The 17,598-nt window shown below is 42.2% G+C and overlaps 1 protein-coding gene across 1 annotated transcript; it reads right to left on the reverse strand.

Moving 5' to 3' along the window:
• Positions 1 to 570: 570 nt before the first annotated feature.
• LOC147423039 (laccase-10-like) lies at positions 571 to 5,274 on the reverse strand. The gene is made up of 7 exons (XM_086501102.1): positions 5,044 to 5,274; positions 3,750 to 3,901; positions 2,937 to 3,181; positions 2,641 to 2,769; positions 1,959 to 2,560; positions 1,488 to 1,848; positions 571 to 1,096 (listed from the first exon to the last, which is right to left on the reverse strand). The coding sequence occupies exons 1-7, from the start codon at positions 5,182 to 5,184 to the stop codon at positions 966 to 968; spliced, it is 1,761 nt and encodes a 586-aa protein (XP_086357228.1). The 5' UTR covers positions 5,185 to 5,274; the 3' UTR covers positions 571 to 965.
• Positions 5,275 to 17,598: the final 12,324 nt, after the last annotated feature.

The raw sequence follows: 17,598 nt of genomic DNA on the forward strand, positions 1-17,598 counted from the left end.
CCCTGTGAAAACATTCTTTAGTATTGACTCTACAAAATTTATCAAAACTTGGTAGTGAGCTTGTTGAAGCATTGACTCGAGTCAAGAGAAAGCACGCACGTTGAAATCCTATTCATTAATAAAAAATTTAAATGAATAAAAAATTAAAATTTGAGTTAGCTAAATGCATAATTGTTGCTAGTGTGCAAGAAGATTTAGAAATTTTCTCATGTAGGAAATCGGAGTCTTTTCCAGTGTTTTTCATACAATGAATAACATCATGAGCTTCTGCTCGAGAGGCACCGCATGCCTAGCTAGGTACGATTGGGTACCTAGCTAGGCATGCGGTGCCTCCCTCACAGAAGCTCATGATGTTGAGGTAAGTCACAATGTGGGAATTATTGTGAGAAATTGTTCAAAACTTCTTGTGGTGCGTCCTTGGTCTCGGATAATTATGACACGTTGAATATTTTTGTAAGCCTAATTGCTAGCACAGACTTCAACGATCATGGTGAATGTGCTTTAACTTGTAATTGAGTGGAGATCAAATAGAAATCACCCTTGCTATTACTATCATGGCGCATATGATCAACACTTGGGAAGATGGTAATTATTCGATAGTTTAAAAATCCCCATAGCCTTGTTTGTATTATTCGATTGACCTGAAGAAATTGTTGTTGTTAGCAAATTGCACCAGTACATGAACTTCGGTGGGTTACCACGACGTCCAAATGGTGAGGAATCTTAAAGGTTATTCATCTTTCCCATAAGTAGTGATATATTGACTTCAGGCTTAAGAAACGATTTTGCAGAAAGATTAGGTCTATTAGGAGAATTGGATTTTTCTCCAAAACCCTAAAAAGACACTTTTATATCCTAATTTGGTTATCAACCTAGTGTTAAATATTTATGTAAGCCAAATTGCTCTCAATGGTGGCTATGCTTTAGGATGGAATTTGGTGGAGATCAAATTAGAATCATCCTCACTAGCACTTAGGAAGATCTGAAGGGGGAGGTGGTAATGTCTCTTTGATCCCTTTGCCGTTCTTCACAAGGAAGGCCATCGACATCCCCCACGAGGTGTGGATGTCAAAGTGGCAATGCATGAACCACATACCTGCATGAGTAGAGGAACAACCAAGTATATCAATATAGATAATGGTGCAAGGTGGAGATGATAACACAAATTAATATGGTTCTGGGCTTTCTAAAACAAGCCTTGGTGAAAAATTGAGTCGAGCATATAATTGACTAATTTTGCATGTTAAGCATTGAATGATTGATGTCTGTTTATTTTGTAAATGGGTCCTTTCCTTTAAGAGCCTCAATTTGGCCTTTTCAACTTTTTTTGGTTTTAGGATGCCAATGTGAGAATGCGAATGCCAATGCCAATGCCAATTTTTTTTGTTTTAGAATGCCAATGAGACCAAAATAACCAATTGATCCTTCAACGTTTTCTCAGACATAATCTTTGAGTAAAATTTCCATGCACTTAGCATATCTATTACCTGGATTGTTCGCTACGAACCGGACAGCAGCCCACCCACCAGAGGGGACACCGACTGTATTCCGAGACGGGGGATCCACCAAGTTGAAGTTGGGAGTGTCAGTAGTGGCATTGAAGGTGCCAAAGCCCTCACCCACAATGAAGAAGTTGGTGCCATGCAGGTGAATGGGGTGCCCCTCAAAGAAGAAGGTGGAGGTGTCTTGAAATACAATCTGCACAGAGTCTCCAAACTCAAGCTCCTTAACTTTTGTCGCCTTCACCGAGTAGAAGTTGGTGGGTGGCCTCCCCGTGTAGTTGTAAGGAAACAATGGTTGGGAGGGGAAGTCTGGTTGGTAAACCCCACTTTGGTTGTAATAGTATGCCTAAGTTTCATGACAAGAACAAAGTCATGTTAGTCCTAGCTAGGGAATGTCTTGAGTTACATACAATTACTTTCTTCTTGAAAACAGAAGGAAAGAGTGTCGTGAACTACCTCTTGCAATGAGGCTCCCGTGGGCTCCAAGAAAGTGACATTGTTGATGGAGGTTTGCAACCGGTTTTGCGGGAATCCGGGGAATATCGAGACATTGCAAGTGGAGCAAGGCTGAATAGCATAGCTGACGGTGAAGAAGAAATCCTTGTTCACAGTCTGGGGTACAAAGAAACCAGTGGAGTAATTGGAGAGTCCCTTGAGGCTCTTAGTGAAGCTGGCAGCATAGATGGAGTCATTGAAGACGGGGAAAGTAGGGAGGGTGAGGCTAGCAGAGGCGACTTTGCTCGCGCCGGTATAGCGAATGATTGCGGTAGCCGGGGTTGCGGGGAAGGGGACGACGAAGCGGTTGATGACGGGAGAGAAGACAGAGGCGGAGAGGTAGTATTGGCCAACAGATTGGTCTGCTGTGAGGAGAACGTTAGTGGTCTGGCCGGGTGCGAGGATAAGGATGTTTGTTTTGAAGGGCTTGGTGTACTCGGCGTCGACCTCTACGACGGTGAGGGCATGGCCAGTGACGCCCACGTACATCTGGAAGTTGAGGGCGGCATTGATGATTCTGAGCAAGTAGGTTTTGCCCTTGGTGACGCTGAAAACGGTGGTATCTGCAATTACAACAATGATGAGCGATCGTGGAGAGCCTGGGAATCGAGCACGTGTCGTAGTGCTTTTTCTATAATGGTACCTGCTAGCGAGCAGTTGTAGAGAGCCCCAGGCTGGCTATTGATGGTAAGAGCGTCGGACTCGTTGTAGGCAGCTCCAATGCGCAGGGACTCCGCGATCACCTCCTCAATGTCAGCGTTCCACCATTCCCCTGCACACTCGATGAAATTGCTGTTCAGCAAATCGATAAATTCAACGGCATAGACTTGACCTTGTAGACGGTGACTATTTGGCCAGCTGGCTTTTCCTTGTTTTCAGATTTTCCTTAAATTGTGTTTAACTTGTTAGGAATTCTATTATTAAGAAAATATTTACTACCGATGATAACGAGATGCTCGGCCGCAGGCTTTGGATAGGGCAGGACTGCAGCAGCCTTGGGCAACATGATGAAGGCGCCGTGCAGCGTTGCTCGCAACCAGCTGACATGCGCATGGTAGAAGAGGGTCCCACGCTGCTCCACCACTTTGAAGCGGTGCACATACGAGTTGCCCTTTTGGATGGGGCACTGCGTTACGTAGGCCGGCCCGTCCGCCCACGCACTCAAAAACTGTCGCACTCCATGCCTGTGATCGTGAAAAAAACAATCCACTTAAACATAATTCTATAATTAACCACTAAGTAGCCTAAACATTGTTCGCTCTTTTCACTAGATATTTTTTTGTGAAAATTACCAAAATACCCTTCAAATTTCAAAAATTACCAAAACACCCTTGCATCTATTTTGGATGGATTGTTCAAGGTTTTCTAATCTTTATTCCTTTTGGACAATTTAGATCTGTTTTTGAGTGCTCAGCATGTAATTTGTCACAAATTACCGGGCAGTTATGTCTAAAACTAATGAAGAAATTCATCTCCAAAGCCTACGTAACATACCCAAATCTAGTTTTAGCATCTTGTATTGATAGACAATCAGTCTTCTTATGAAAAGCTGCAATTTTTTTCGTCTTTCAAGAAATTTATTCTCACGACCAGGGGTACTTTGGGAATTTTGGAAAAATTGAAGGGCATTTTGGGAATTTGTGACAAAATATTGGGAGTGTTTTGGGAATTTTTGCAAATTAGAAGGGTATTGTGGTAATTTTCCCTTTTTTTTTTTTTTTTTTAAAAAGAGACAGGAGAAGTTTCAATTACCAATGGATGGTGACGTTATAGTCAACCTTGTTGGTCACTTTAACCACAACCGAGTCGCCTTCACGCACGTACATAGTTGGGCCCGGGTACTGTCCATTTATTGACACCAACGATTTGGTGTGGCAAAGGCGGGTCACATTGGTGTAATCAATCTAACGATAAATCAAACAAAACGTTCAGTAAGAATTGCAAACGTGATGGTAGGCTTTAGCAAAAACAACAATATTAATTGACATATTCAGCAATTGCTCAAGTTGTTTATTTGGCCCCTAATATTATAACATAGAGGTGGATAAATTTTGCCTAGCTTGTATTCGTGTAGGTGAAGTTGATCTGCACAATCGGTAATGGCACTTTTTTTTGGTGGGGGGGGGGGGGGTTCAAAATATTCAGTGTAGGCGTCAACACCCTCACAAGAAGATTTAGAAATATTCTCATGTAGGAAAACGGAGTCTTTTTCAATGTTTTTCATACAATGCATAACATCATGAGCTTCTGCTCAAGAGGCACCACATACCTAGCTAGGTACGGTTGGGGGCAGGGGACCACCGGGCCCCCCACCGGGCCGGCAGCCCCCAATCGTACCTACCTAGGTATGCGGTGCCTCCCTCACAAAAGCTCATGACGTTGAGGTAAGTCACAATGTGGGAATTATTGTGAGAATTTGTCCAAAACTTCTAGTGCCTGGCAAGTGCACGCTGCCAGCATAGCGGCAAGGTCCACACCTTCTGAACAGGAGGTCCCGTGTCCAATCCTTGTTAGCCTTTTCGTCAACCCTTGCCAATAGGTTGTTTTCAACCGACAACCAGCTTCACATGCTTTGCCACGAGGACTAGCAAGCCGAAATTTAACGAAAACTGAGGTACATAAGAGAATGACCGTGCGATGCATAGTTATCAGTTACTTTTCGTGATAATTGTTGCTCATGCATGGTCACACATGCAATAGTTATTTGTCGGGTCTGAAATATGCAAGGCCTTTTGTACCTATGCTGATCGTGGCAATATGCTTGCATCAATAACATCTTAGTGATAACTATGCTTCACGTAACCACATCCTAACACCAGATCTGAATCTAAAGGCCTTAGTGTATTATGTCTATCCACTTAGACACGAGAAAGTCCACCAAGATCTGAGCCCACTTAGAAGCATTATCATACTAAAGGCAAGAAAATGGATTTAATGCACAATGTTGTCACAACATATGTATAATTTACATCATATCTAGCATTATATTACATGGATAACCAGAGACTTTGAAGTTGATGAGAAGGGCATCCAAAGGTTTCCTTACCACAAGATTGAACTTGCGAGTCTGTGGTGCACCACCGGAGCGCGCCATTGCAGCTAAGGGAGCAGCCGAGAGAAAGGTAATTAGCAAGAGCGGCAGCAAAAGTGCTGATGCCATAATTAGAGGCTTAGAGCAGTACTGCATTGTGACTATAACAATGCGCAGCAGCTAGAAGAGGTGTTATTCTAGGATGTGGAAGAGACTCTAGCTTTGATCAGGCCTCCCTTAATGATATAATTATGAGGTGAGAGTCCTTCATGAGCTGCAGGACGCGACGATAGTTTTATATGTAGGTTGGGACGACCCTGCAGATTTGAAGATGAGATCGGCCAACTCAATATTGACCAAAAAGAAAATGGAAACAACAGAGTTAACCCAGCGCGGCACGCATTTTTTAAAGGCTTTCCTCGCATTCAAAATTCGCACCACTGCAGCACACCTTCGCCTTTTGCATCTCAGCCGTTGACACACCCGGCTCTATACGGTCAACTCTCGTAGCCGGCTCGTGTAATATCTCAGCCGTTGAATTTATGCTCAGGTTATACGCTAGCACACCACTTCTACATGCCACTTGAAGTTTTTTTTTAATTCTTTTGCTTGCAAGTATATATATGAGAGCAATTTTGAGAGAGAGAGAGAGACTTTTCAAGCAAAGTAAATACCGAGCACAATAATCCAATCAATGCCAAGAGATTACCTTAGCCCTGCCACCTCTAATAGCATTTTGGACATACAAAAATTAAACATAAGAGAAACATCCTAAGCACATCCATAGACGACATCTAGAATGTAGTTTGACTAAAGCCGAAGGAGCACACAAATCAGCATTTGCACAACCATTGTGCGTAGTTGTTCTCTCCCATTATTGAAAGCTCATTGAGTTGTACAAATGTGCTCCACACTATCCTCATCACTATTTACCACGAGGTACTCAATAAAGGCTAAGTGGTGGGACTTCACGATTAGGAAGTGAGACGTGAGCGGTGATCAGGTGATCACAGTCGGCATACATGTGGCAAAAAAAAAACTCGGACCAATTTTGTAAAGTAGGATGCAGACCCTGAGGTGGTGTTGGGGGGGGGGGGCGGGGGGGGGACGGGGCAGTGGGGGGGCTGAGGTGGAGGTTGGGGAAGGCTAACGCAGCCTAGGTAACTCAATGCATTTTTTAATTTTCGGGGTAAGGAAAGAAGGGCGCGTGTAACATTTAATGGTCTAGTAACTTGTGTGTAGCCGAAAATAGCATGAACATAGTACTATGAGCATTTCATTAGAATAGCTTCCTAATGAGAATAACAAGAGTGCTTGGGTGGAGAGCAACAAAAAGTATAACACCTAGTTAGATAGCATGAACAATACTTCAAAAGAGAGAGAAATTAAGCAATTGACAACAGTTGAGGACTGGATTTACATGGAGACGGTCCGTCCTCCAAAAGGCTTTGTATTATGGTTTCTCCCATCAAGAGAGACATTTTACAATACAATTCTTTGTGTTCCTTCAATACTAGCTAGTGCAATGAAGATGGAAACTTCATGCACTAAGCAAAACATTATCAAACACATCAATTCCCTCACGGTCTCAGACCCAAGACCTCACACACCTTCGAAGATGGTGAGAGCTAGCGGGGTATGAGAGTAGATTGAGAGGAAGGAGTATTCTTACGAGAAAGATGTACATCTCCTCACATAATCACTCATATTAGCATAGCTTAGCTTAGTAATTATCATGGTAGAGGAGATGAGCATGCATTGAAGCTTGGCTCTTGGTTGGATTTGCATCACAAAGCCAAGAGTTGTTGGTGTAGGCCTCCCTTCTCACAAGCTTGGAGTAGGTGGTAAGCTTTCCATTAAAGCTTGAGAAGGAGAGAGAGTCTTCTTTGCTTCACACATGAGATTGTGTGAGTGTGTGTGTGATAATGCCTTGCAAAAATCAGCCCCTTCTCTCTCTTGGTTGACCCCCCTTGCTAAATGCTCATGCTACAGCCCTATTGGACCTCCCCAGGCCTAACCAATGAAAATTAAGCAGCATAAGTGATAGCCTTTTGACATGTGTCCCCCTTTCCCCTTTTGAGAGAGCTTTAGGTAATTATTTAATTCAACTAAACTCTCATTGGACCCCTTTGCCTCCTGGCCAATAGGAATCAGGCAAGCCATTGGGCTGTTGAATGCTCATTGGATCCCTTGGGAGACTATCCAATAGTCTTCTAGAGAGCTTAATTCTTATTGGTTCTTTTATTAAGTGTTTTTAAATTAATTAAACTAGATTTACTCTAGCTTAATTCTCATTGGTCCACCTCCAAGGCCATCCAATAGGAATTGAGTACACCTTGTGGGCATCTTGGCTAGGGAGCTAACATGTGTCCCTCATTCCCTTTGTGTAAAGGGAGCTTGTGTGTGTGTGTGTGTGTGTGTGTGTGTGTGTGTGTGTGTGTGTGTGTGTGTGTGAGTGTGTGTGTGTGTGAGTTTCTCTCTCATCTCCTACTTCCAGGGCTCACCCCCTCCTATGTCGGGATGGTTGAAGACTTTTGGGACACGCACAAAGCATCCAAATTTCCTAAGCTTTGACCTTTGGAAACAACCTTTGAATTTTGGAACCTTAGCATTTTGGAAGTCTTAATGGGCTGAACCTTAGGGTATTTTAAGCCCATTGTTGCACATTGCTCTTTTGCAGATGCCCCCCCTTTGGATCCCTATTTTCCCTCCTTTGGATCCCTACTGTGGCCGGTCTGCTAGCTTAACCAATATTCTAGCTTTTTCTCCCCTGGCACTTTCCCATATTAAATGATCAGTTAAATCATTTAGAGAATTAGATATTGATTATTATGACATTACCTCTCTCTTGAAATCATAGTTGTCCTCAACTATGGGGTAGAGAAGATATCCCATGGTGAATTAGGTATTGGCAAAGGTTGAAGCAATCCAGGTTGCTTCCCTCTATCAAACTTCGTTTTTTGGCATACCACACATTTAGAAACATACTCTTGTATGTTTACTTTCATGGTAGGCCAATACAAATAGGTTTCAATCCCCTTTAGAGTAGACTGAATCCCTCTATGCCCTGCATAAGAAGGCGCATGAGATTCATACATTTCTTTCTCACGTAGTGAGCTAGTAACGCATAGTCTATTGCCGTAGAGAAGATAACCATCTTGTAAAGTAAATGCTTCCTCTTTCTTCCCTAGTGCAAGGGCTGAAATCACATTTCTAAAATCGGGATCAATAGCATACTCATCTATCATAGAAGATAGATCATTGTGCTATGGAAACCGCATTCACTCTCGGCCGTCTTGAGAGTGCATCGGCTACTTGATTATGCTTGCCAGCAATGTGAGCAATATGAAAATGAAATTGCGAAAGGAAATTTTCCCACCTCATTTGTTTGTCGGAGAGCTTGTTCTGCGCCATGAAGTACTTAAGACTTTGGTGATCCGTTCGCAGAATGAAAGGAGTCCCCAATAAATAGTGCTTCTATAAGTCTAAGGCATGCAGAACTGCAAGGAGTTCCTTTTCATATATGCCTAGAGCTTGCTCAACAGGGTCGAGCCTTCGACCTTCATAGCCTATGGTGTGCCCTTCTTGAAGCAAAACAACTCCAAGGCAATCACCACAAACATCACCATTGCGAGACAAACTGGATAGATTTCCATGTCACTTAGAGCTAGCATAACAAAGTCACCTTGGTGCACATCAGACATAGGTTCAAACTCTTCCCTTGATCTATCTCGTTGAGGACCACAAAAATAATCATTCAACTCTTCAAGGCCTAGGAATCTTTTTGCTCCTTGTTATAAGCTCATTGTAGTGGATTGTAGGTGACAAGAGTCCTGAGTTGTTGGCCAAAAATTTTCATACAAGCCTCTCTCTGATATGGTTGCTTTTCCAAGCTCGCCAATCACCTTACTCTAGTAATCTATCTCACGGGTCTATAATACCTTGGCACATTTGAACCATTCCCTAGAGTTTGCCAAAACTTAATATAATTTTTCAACCCTAAAATCACTTCTTCGTGAGCCTTGACATATTCTGCCATTTGCACCAAAGGTGGATCTCCATGTGGCAACATTGGATTGCCTTCTATGTCAGTTTTCCAAATGCAAATGCTTCCACTCCAACTTGATACACCTACATGTGCCTTACACTGCATCATTGGTGTCTCATCTTGCATAAAAAACCTGAATTGAAGTGGTTTGGAATGTCCAACAAGTATGTCTTGTCCATCACAAAGATAACCATCACAATATTGCTTGAAATTGGGGACCTTTTCAAGCAAAAATGGGGCCGGAGATGAAGATGAACTATTTCATAATGTATCCCCATCAAGTGTGGCAAAGTATATGTTTGTGTAACTCTCAATTTTTCCAAGGGCATCTATGTCCTCATGTGTATGCCCAACCATCAAAAATCCTAGTTGGATGGTTTTGAAAACACCCCTTGCAACAAGCATTGACAAATAGGCAAATAAGTATCAATTTTTGTTTTCCCCTGCACAATTATCCAATTGTAGTAACAAGTTCTATGGGAACTTGCAAAATGTTGACCCCGATTCCTCTTTTCTAGCTTTTGATGGTTGCACGATGGGCTCTTTTCCATCACTCAAGTTGTGGTGGTCTAAAGCATCCATTGAGTTCAAAGCATGTAGTAGAGAGATACTACTCCTTGGTAGTCCATTTGTTGCTAGATCACCAAGAGGATGCTTATCTATCCTCTCTAAGTTATGTAAACAATTAGCAATTGAGCCAATTGTAAGATTTGGATCAGGTGGCCACAAACCATTCAAGACGAAGTGACCATAATGACCTTCTACATGGCCATGAGTGATCATACCTACCAAAGCCACCTGCAAATTATATCCTGAATCCACACCCTTAGGAACAATGCATAATCTAGGAATGGCAGTCTTCTTTTGATCCATCTTATCATGGATTATACAAACATACTTTTGTGGTTGAGTTTCTGAATATGTGCGCGATGCATAATATAAGTCCTACAACTCTTCTGTTGTGCCATGTGAACTTCTCTTTATCTCAAGAGAAGATCTCTCTCGTGAAGAGAAGGTTTAGCTTCTAGCCTTGCCTTGATTGAACTACAGACATTGCACTTAGAGAACTCACTTGTCTTTGTTAAAGTGACATGTGGATACTCTTTGTTCCAAATTCTACCGAAAAAATATTGAGATAACTTCTTCTCATAGCCCATTTGGTCCAGTGTTGTGTTGATTTTGCTTAAAATGTCAACTTGTTTGTACATTGATGGAATCACTAATTGAGTCTCTCTTGATCCATCTAGTAGTGTTTGGCTTCTATGTCGCATCTTCTCAGAGTTGTTATTCACAAATTCATTTAATAGTGTAATGGAATTGGCCTATTTAACTTGAGAGTAGCGGAAATTAATGAAAGTAACTTTGAGAAATGACTTTGTGAGCATAGCGGGTAAACATAGTTGAAGATAGCAACATAATCATAGCAATTAGTTAACTTGGCATGAACAATACTTTTGCAAGAGAGAGAATTTAGAGAACATGACAACAGTTGAGGACCGGATTTACGTGGAGCCGGTCCCCCCTCCAATAGGCATTTGTATTATGATTTCTCCCATTAACACTAGAATGGTAACCTAACAGGACATAAAAGTGTCCTTTCAGGGTTTTGGGAAAATTTTCCAAAACCATAGTAGATCCACTCATTTTGAAAAATCCTTTCATGAGCTTATAGTTCAATAACTACTACATATGGAAAAAATGAGAAACTTGTATTTTTTCTCATCCCTTGGTCACTACAAGCCTCCAAAGTTGATGGACCAGTGCATTTTGCCCAAAACAGCAATTTCTTACGGTTGATTGCATATAAATAAGAGTGGGGATTTTTGTAGGACCTGAGATAAAAAGCCCCGTTAATTTCAATGGGTTGGTGACTAAAACATATGGTTGCTTTTACCTCACTAATTGTTTTTTGGGAAAAAAAAAATAGGTACAAAAAAGTTACATTTTTGCCATTCTGCGGACCTATCATCAAAGTTTCTATAGTCACGCTCAATACAGATACTATATACATGTTTTCTTAGTTCCCTATGGGCCTTTGGATTCAAAAGGAGCCATGGAGCATGTCAAAAGGATAATGGATCTCTTACAATTGGAACCTTGGGGGCAATGATAAAGTGCTAAATACAGCAAACATGAAAAAACTGGGTTTAGCATTATGACCTCTTGAAACCCATAGAAACTACTCAATATCTAGCCAAGTTTGTAGTCTATGATTAGATATGGTTACTACCTACAAAATACACACAATTGTCCTAAGAAACTAGCAATATTGAGAAAGTTATACTTGCTACTCTAAAATGTATCGTATTCTTCAGCAATCAAAAAACTCAACTATCATCATATACTATGCTATATAGCATATTAGGTCCCCCAAAACTCAAGGAAGATTAGCTTTATGTTATAAATTACACTTACACAATCAAAATTGAATTTGGATATCAAGAAAGCCACCAAAAAAATCATAAAAGTGCTAATTTTGGCCAAAAAACAGGATTATGCAATTCTTGTAAATTGGTCATAACTTTCAATTTGAACACTTAGCTCTCCCTATAAGCATCAAAACATGTTGAGAACTATGAATGCCTAACCTCTAGCCATCTAAACATCACAAACATGAAGTTTAGAGTGGTATAGTTGCCAAAACTTGAAAAAATGCCAAAAACAGGACCCGTTTTTCCACACAGTTTAGGTTCAAACATGTTGTGCAAGAGTAAGGGTAATGGTGAGATCGATACTCCAAAAAAAATGCTAAGTTTTTTTCAGCTCATAAGGCAACTTTGTGGATATATAGCACCTAGAAATTCATTTTCATACTCTTCAAATAATTCAAGAAAAATGGTCACTTAACAAGACACAAAAGTGTCCAAGGACATAAAAGTGTCCTGTTACCATTCTAGTGTTAAGAGAGACTTGTTACAATACAATCTTTGTGTTCCTTGTGACCTAGGTGATGCAATGAAGATGGAAAGCTTCATGCATCACCAACATAACATAAACTTGAAGAAAGCTTTAACTATCCCAAGCCTCAATCCCAAGACCTCAAACACCTTCGAAGGTGGAGAGAGCTAGCAGGGAATGAGGGTAGGGAAGAGGAAGAAGAAACATTTCGTAGGAGAAAGAATTAGTTCCTCACTTATCATAACTCTTGTTTCTAGCATACATAACAGCATAGTAATGAAGAAGAAGGAGATGGCAAGCTTAAGCATTGAAGCATGGCTCTTGGTTGGATTTGCACTCCATATCCAAGAGTGTTGGTGTAGGCTCTCAACCTCTACTTGCTTGGAGAAGGAGAGGGAGCTCTTGCCCTTTGCATAGCACACCATGAGAGTGTTTGTGAGTGTGTGTGGGTGAGTATACCCCCTAAGCAACCCCCCTCCTTGCTAGGTCAACCCCCTCTTCTAGCTCATCATTGAAGATCATTGGCTCATGCCAAGCCTAGCCAATCACAAGCTTGAGTCATTTCTAGCAATAGGTGTACTCTTGGGACAAGTGTCCCCCTTTCCCCTTTGAGAGAGAGGACTTGATAAATGCAAAAACAATTAGATAATTGTTGTAAATTATCATTGGACCCCTTTTAATCCTAGCCAATAGATTTCAAGCACCTCATGGAGGTAACATGGGTAGGGGCTTGACATGTGTCCCTGTTGCCTCTTTAAGCTTGGGATTTCCTTGGGAGTGTGTGTGTGTGTTCTCTGATCTCTAGCCCCTAAGAAAAGGGCTCGCCCCCCTCTTTGTAGAGATCTTTTTGAACTTTGGTGCTCAAGCACCTTAGTCATCAAGCATGACTAAGCACTTGGACTAGGGGTGTTCCCACAAGCATCTCAGGCAAGCATGTCAAAGCACCTCAAGCACCTTAATCATGCAGCAGGTCAAGTACCTCAAGCATGACAAGAACCTCAAGCACGACAAGCACCTCGAGTTTGGGCCGGGTTCCCACCTTGGGTTCCCACCTCAAGCTCAGACCTAGCTTACCTAAGGTCAAAGGACTTTTACACACATTATTGGAGGTCTTCAATGAATCTAACCCTAAGGTCTTATGCTCCATTGGTTAGCCTTGCTCTTTGATAGACCATCTCTCATTTGGGCCCCTTTACCATTGGCCCCGTGTTGAGATAGATCTATAAGCACATATCTATATCTTAACACTTGTTCCCGTTCATTCTCCCACATTAAGTGATCAATTTAATATGAGAAAATCATTTGGGTTGGTTAGATATTAGATTTTATGACATTACCTCTCTCTTGAAATCATAGTCGTCCTGGACTATGAGGTAGAAGAGATAAAGCCTTAGTCATTAGTCAATTTTACTTAGCGGGTAGAGGGTCCCTTTTTACCCTACGACATCTTTCCAAGATGGATGACTAATCCATTTGGTGCTTGGGAGACATAGCTGCCGCAAGCATGTCTGCTCTTTAGTCCATTTCATTCTCCCAAAGTAGAGTGACAAATTCTACTTGGTGTTTGAGAGACGTCGTCATCACAAACATGATTCTAAGCATGCATACTAGTTAAATTTGTGCACATTTAAAAAGAGGACTAGTCTTATAAGACAAAAACATGAGTCATTTAAAAGAAATTTGTACATTTGCTTACTCTAATGTAGCATTGTAAGCATCATTAGGAAAAAAATGGACTCTCCATGGGCCTTGTAAGAATCCCTAATTTAAAGGAAGCCTGCCAAGATTAAGGGGGACAAAGGCTTTGAATGGGGCTATTTTGGTAGGGTCTCCTCCACCTTTGACCCCTAAAAAGGTGGGGGGGGGGGGTAACCATTTAAAAAGTAGGGAAGGGGGGGGTAAACCATTTGAAAAGTAGGGGGGTAGGGGGTCTTCTCTCTCTACCTTTTTGGCCAACTTGTAAGTGGCCTCTTAACTCTCCCATGCCACCTAAGCAAATCCTTGGGTCAAAGAGGTCAAAAAAATGACTTTTTTCAAAACCTTTCAAAAAAACTCTATTCCCCCCTAAAAAGTACCCCCAACATATACACATAATAAAAAAAAGTTTTTTAAGTTAAATTACTCAAAATTCAACATTTTTTGACTCCCTCCAAACTTTTAGAAAATTCCCCCCAAAATTGAAAACTCTCTCCTAATCTAAGCTCCTCTCCTACACCCCTCCCCCTTGCACCTGCACCTGCTACTGCACCTATGCACCCATCTCTCCATCCTTCAAGCTCCATCTCTCCATCCTACAAGCTCTATCTCTCCATCCTTCAAGCTCCATCTCTCCATCCTACAATGCCTCTTGACGACGTGACCAATGTCCCAGCAAACTCTTCACACGGTAGGTCTCCAGGGCTTTTCCTACGCCTACCTCAAGAGTATGTTCCGACAAAGAAAACATGCTTGGGTACATTACCTTCAGCCAACGAACGCCGCGCTCAAGGGGAGAAGAATGTGGATCTCTGGACAGACGGATGCTTGTATCCAAAGGATCCTTCTCTCAATGTTCATCCGTCTTTTACAAACATTCCATCACTGTTGCAATACGTTGGAAATGGAGAGCAAGGTTTGTTGGGCTACTGCAAGAGACTCAACAAACACGAGATTGTGCGGTCCGAGATCTACTTGCGTCATTGGCAGTTGCTCAATGGGAGTTTCCACAATCTTCAAGCTCAGATGCAAACAGCTACTAGTGCGCTTGAGGAGGCAAAGAGCACCATCACAACCAAGGAAAATGTAATTAAAAAGCTTGAGGATACTCTTTCACACATGAAGAGTACTGCCATGGGAGGTAGGGTGAGGAAACGAGAGTTGTCCGAAATTCAGACTCTTGCACCACGTGGAGGTGCAAGAAAACGAAGGGTGACAGCTATGAGGTAACATGTTCTATCCCTCATGTTGTTTAAGTTTAATACGGCTCATCATTGTTGTTTTGGGCAATAGGAACTTCGTCCAAGAAACGTGCGGCGGCGAGAATGCGTCAGCTAGGGCTACTTTACTTCGTTCTTGTTTCAACAAAGAGGATTTTATTGGGATGCTTGATGCTCCAGAGGCAAAACACTTGAAAGACGTAGTCACTAAGAGAGTTCTTAGAGATTTTTCTAATATTGTCACTGATTTAGATGTTCAGGATATTTGTGATGCTGTTGGGATTAGTACCAAGGGCTATCAAGCAATACATCAAGTGTTAAAAGATGCATTAAGAAGTCGAGGAGTCACGGAAAACCTATTCCCACTTCCTCACAGAGTGAAGAATGCCAAGAAGGTGTCAAATGAAGATGTTGTTCACCGATTAGGGGACTACTTGTATGTTGAAGACACGATGCCTCTTCAGCCGCTCCGTAGCAAATCACAAGGAAGGAAGGGCCGCGGGAAGGGAAGCGGTGTTGTTTCTAACAGTGTGTTGCGGACAGAAGGGTTTGTTTACACCAAATTCAACAATATCTTTGTGGACTTGATATGATTGCAGCAGTCCATGGCTGTTTTCTACAATTTGAGTGATGCAGGTTAGTTTAGAGTTGCCTACATGCTCTATGATGTGTCATAACATGCATTCTGAGGCTTTATGTTGTTGGAAGTTCTTGAAGGCAAGCTTGTGTTCGTGCTGAAGTTGGATGAGTGTGTAATTGTTAAAGGGAGAAAGTTGGAGAGAATGAGCATCACGCTTATGAATGAAGCCCTAGCTTACACCAAGCAATCTTGCAGTTCGAGTGAAGCGACAAAGCCCTCTTTTAGTGTGCAATCAGAGAAGGATATATGGTGGCTTGGTGCAATTGAAGTTCCGAAAGAGACACATGAAGTCCTTGCATGGATTTTCAGTAGAATCCCATGGGTCACAGAGGTCATTAAAGCTCAAATAAACGGTGAGAAGCTCATGGTTCCAGGACGTGGGGAGTTTGATGTTGAATGGCATTTAGGTGGTGATCTAAAGACCATAAAGTGCATGCTTGGATGCAAACAAGGTGCAAATTCTTTACTTCCCTGTCCATTCTGTACGAAAGGGCACAAGACAAGTCGAGCAACTCAAGTGGAAGGTCAGGACGATGATAATGATGACCATATAAATAGGGAGTGGCAAAGTTCGGTTCTTTCATGTTATATGCTGCAGGTGCCCAATAGGGATAGCAAAGATCCTGGGTGGAACCCCATAATTCCCTTATCCCTCAACAATGTTCACTTTTGCACATTGCATGCGTTTATGCGAATATTTGATAGGATCTTAAATCATCACATTGATTATGCTTTCACAATGAAGCACCTTCAACGGTCAAAAGACTCCTTGCAGGGGGTGGAGACGCTCCTTAATGAGATTGGATGTCACCGATCAAGGGTGAACATTGTAGCAGAGACTTGTAGGGAGAAGACATATGAGGTGGCACAGAAGGTTTCCATGAATGGAGCCAAAGCACGTCGATTTTTCAAGAAGATGTCAAAGTCTCCAATGCAGGTATCCAAGGCAAGTGTCGATCTAGCAAGTGAGAAGCGGTGGGAGTTGTGGAAAGATTTGTGTTCATGCAGGACGGACAAAGATCCCAATGTGGAGGTTGCTAACCAACGCAAGCTAGTATGGTCATCCTTTCAAAAGGTTGTGCAATTGATGAATCTTTCAAGCACCACCGTTGAGCAGCAAGAGGAGTTCAAGAAGGTGCTTTATGAATTCACAAAGGCCGCTAAGGACGGATGGTCTGAAAGCAAGATTACACACTACATGGTTTGTTTTAACGGACTTAATACATATGCAATGTTTGAAAATGTAACTTTTCTATTCGCTTATCTCCTTTTTGGTTGTTTTAGCACATTCTCTATGCGCATGGTGCATACTTCATGGACCGCTATGGTTCGCTTGATATATGGAGTACACAAGGCATGGAGAAGTCCCACTATCGAGCAAAAGGAGTCTACTTCAAGAATACTCGGCATGGTGGTGGTAGTTCACACTCCAACTACCTCCAAGAGATGTTTAATTGGTTTTTTAGGCACACCTTTGGGAGAACTCGTACTATTGAGAAAGCAAGAGAATCGATGTTAGCAAAGCAGTTACGCAACGCTTCCCGTACTGCAGCATCCGAGAAGTGGAAACGCTCGCGAGCGTCCCTCGGCCACGAAGCTTGGCGTGCAACTAAATATCGAAAAGGCAGCGTTTGGGCGTCGCGTCAGCCGTCCACATGATGCTGGTTTAGTTGTTCAATTCAATTGCTTTATTTGAGTTTCACTCAATTGGCGGCATAGTGTGAAAGGGCCCAAATCTCAAAAAAACCTATTTAAAGGTTGAAGGGGCTCATTTTGTCATCTTCCCTACTAGGTGCAACCATGGCACGAACAAAACAAACGGCTAGGATTGCATATCCAGAGGGGCCGGATGGCCAACAACTCAAAGGTACAGCAACAGAAGCTGAAACTTCACAAGCTCAAGGTGAAGTCCACACAGAAGAAGCTGGAGCTTCAAATCAGCATGGCGAGTCCTCTACAGCAGCAAAAGAGAGACGGAAGCATCGTCTTGTTGTCTATTCATCGAACTCCAACGATTCTGATGGCAACAGGGAGGATGAGAGCGACCAGGGAAAAGAAACAAACAGCCA

Source organism: Adiantum capillus-veneris, chromosome 26 (genome assembly GCF_014529385.1).
Source record: "Adiantum capillus-veneris isolate H3 chromosome 26, ASM1452938v2, whole genome shotgun sequence".
Classification (NCBI taxonomy): domain Eukaryota; kingdom Viridiplantae; phylum Streptophyta; class Polypodiopsida; order Polypodiales; family Pteridaceae; genus Adiantum; species Adiantum capillus-veneris.

What these genes read in the sequence shown, in the direction of transcription:
- LOC147423039 (XM_086501102.1), bottom strand. Translation starts at nt 5,184, where the DNA reads ATGCAGTACTGCTCTAAGCCTCTAATTATGGCATCAGCACTTTTGCTG. An exon ending in CGAGCATCTCGTTATCATCG is followed by an intron (nt 2,770 to 2,936) that starts GTAGTAAATATT and finishes TCGAGTGTGCAG; the next exon opens with GGGAATGGTGGAACGCTGAC. An exon ending in CTACAACTGCTCGCTAGCAG is followed by an intron (nt 2,561 to 2,640) that starts GTACCATTATAG and finishes TTGTAATTGCAG; the next exon opens with ATACCACCGTTTTCAGCGTC.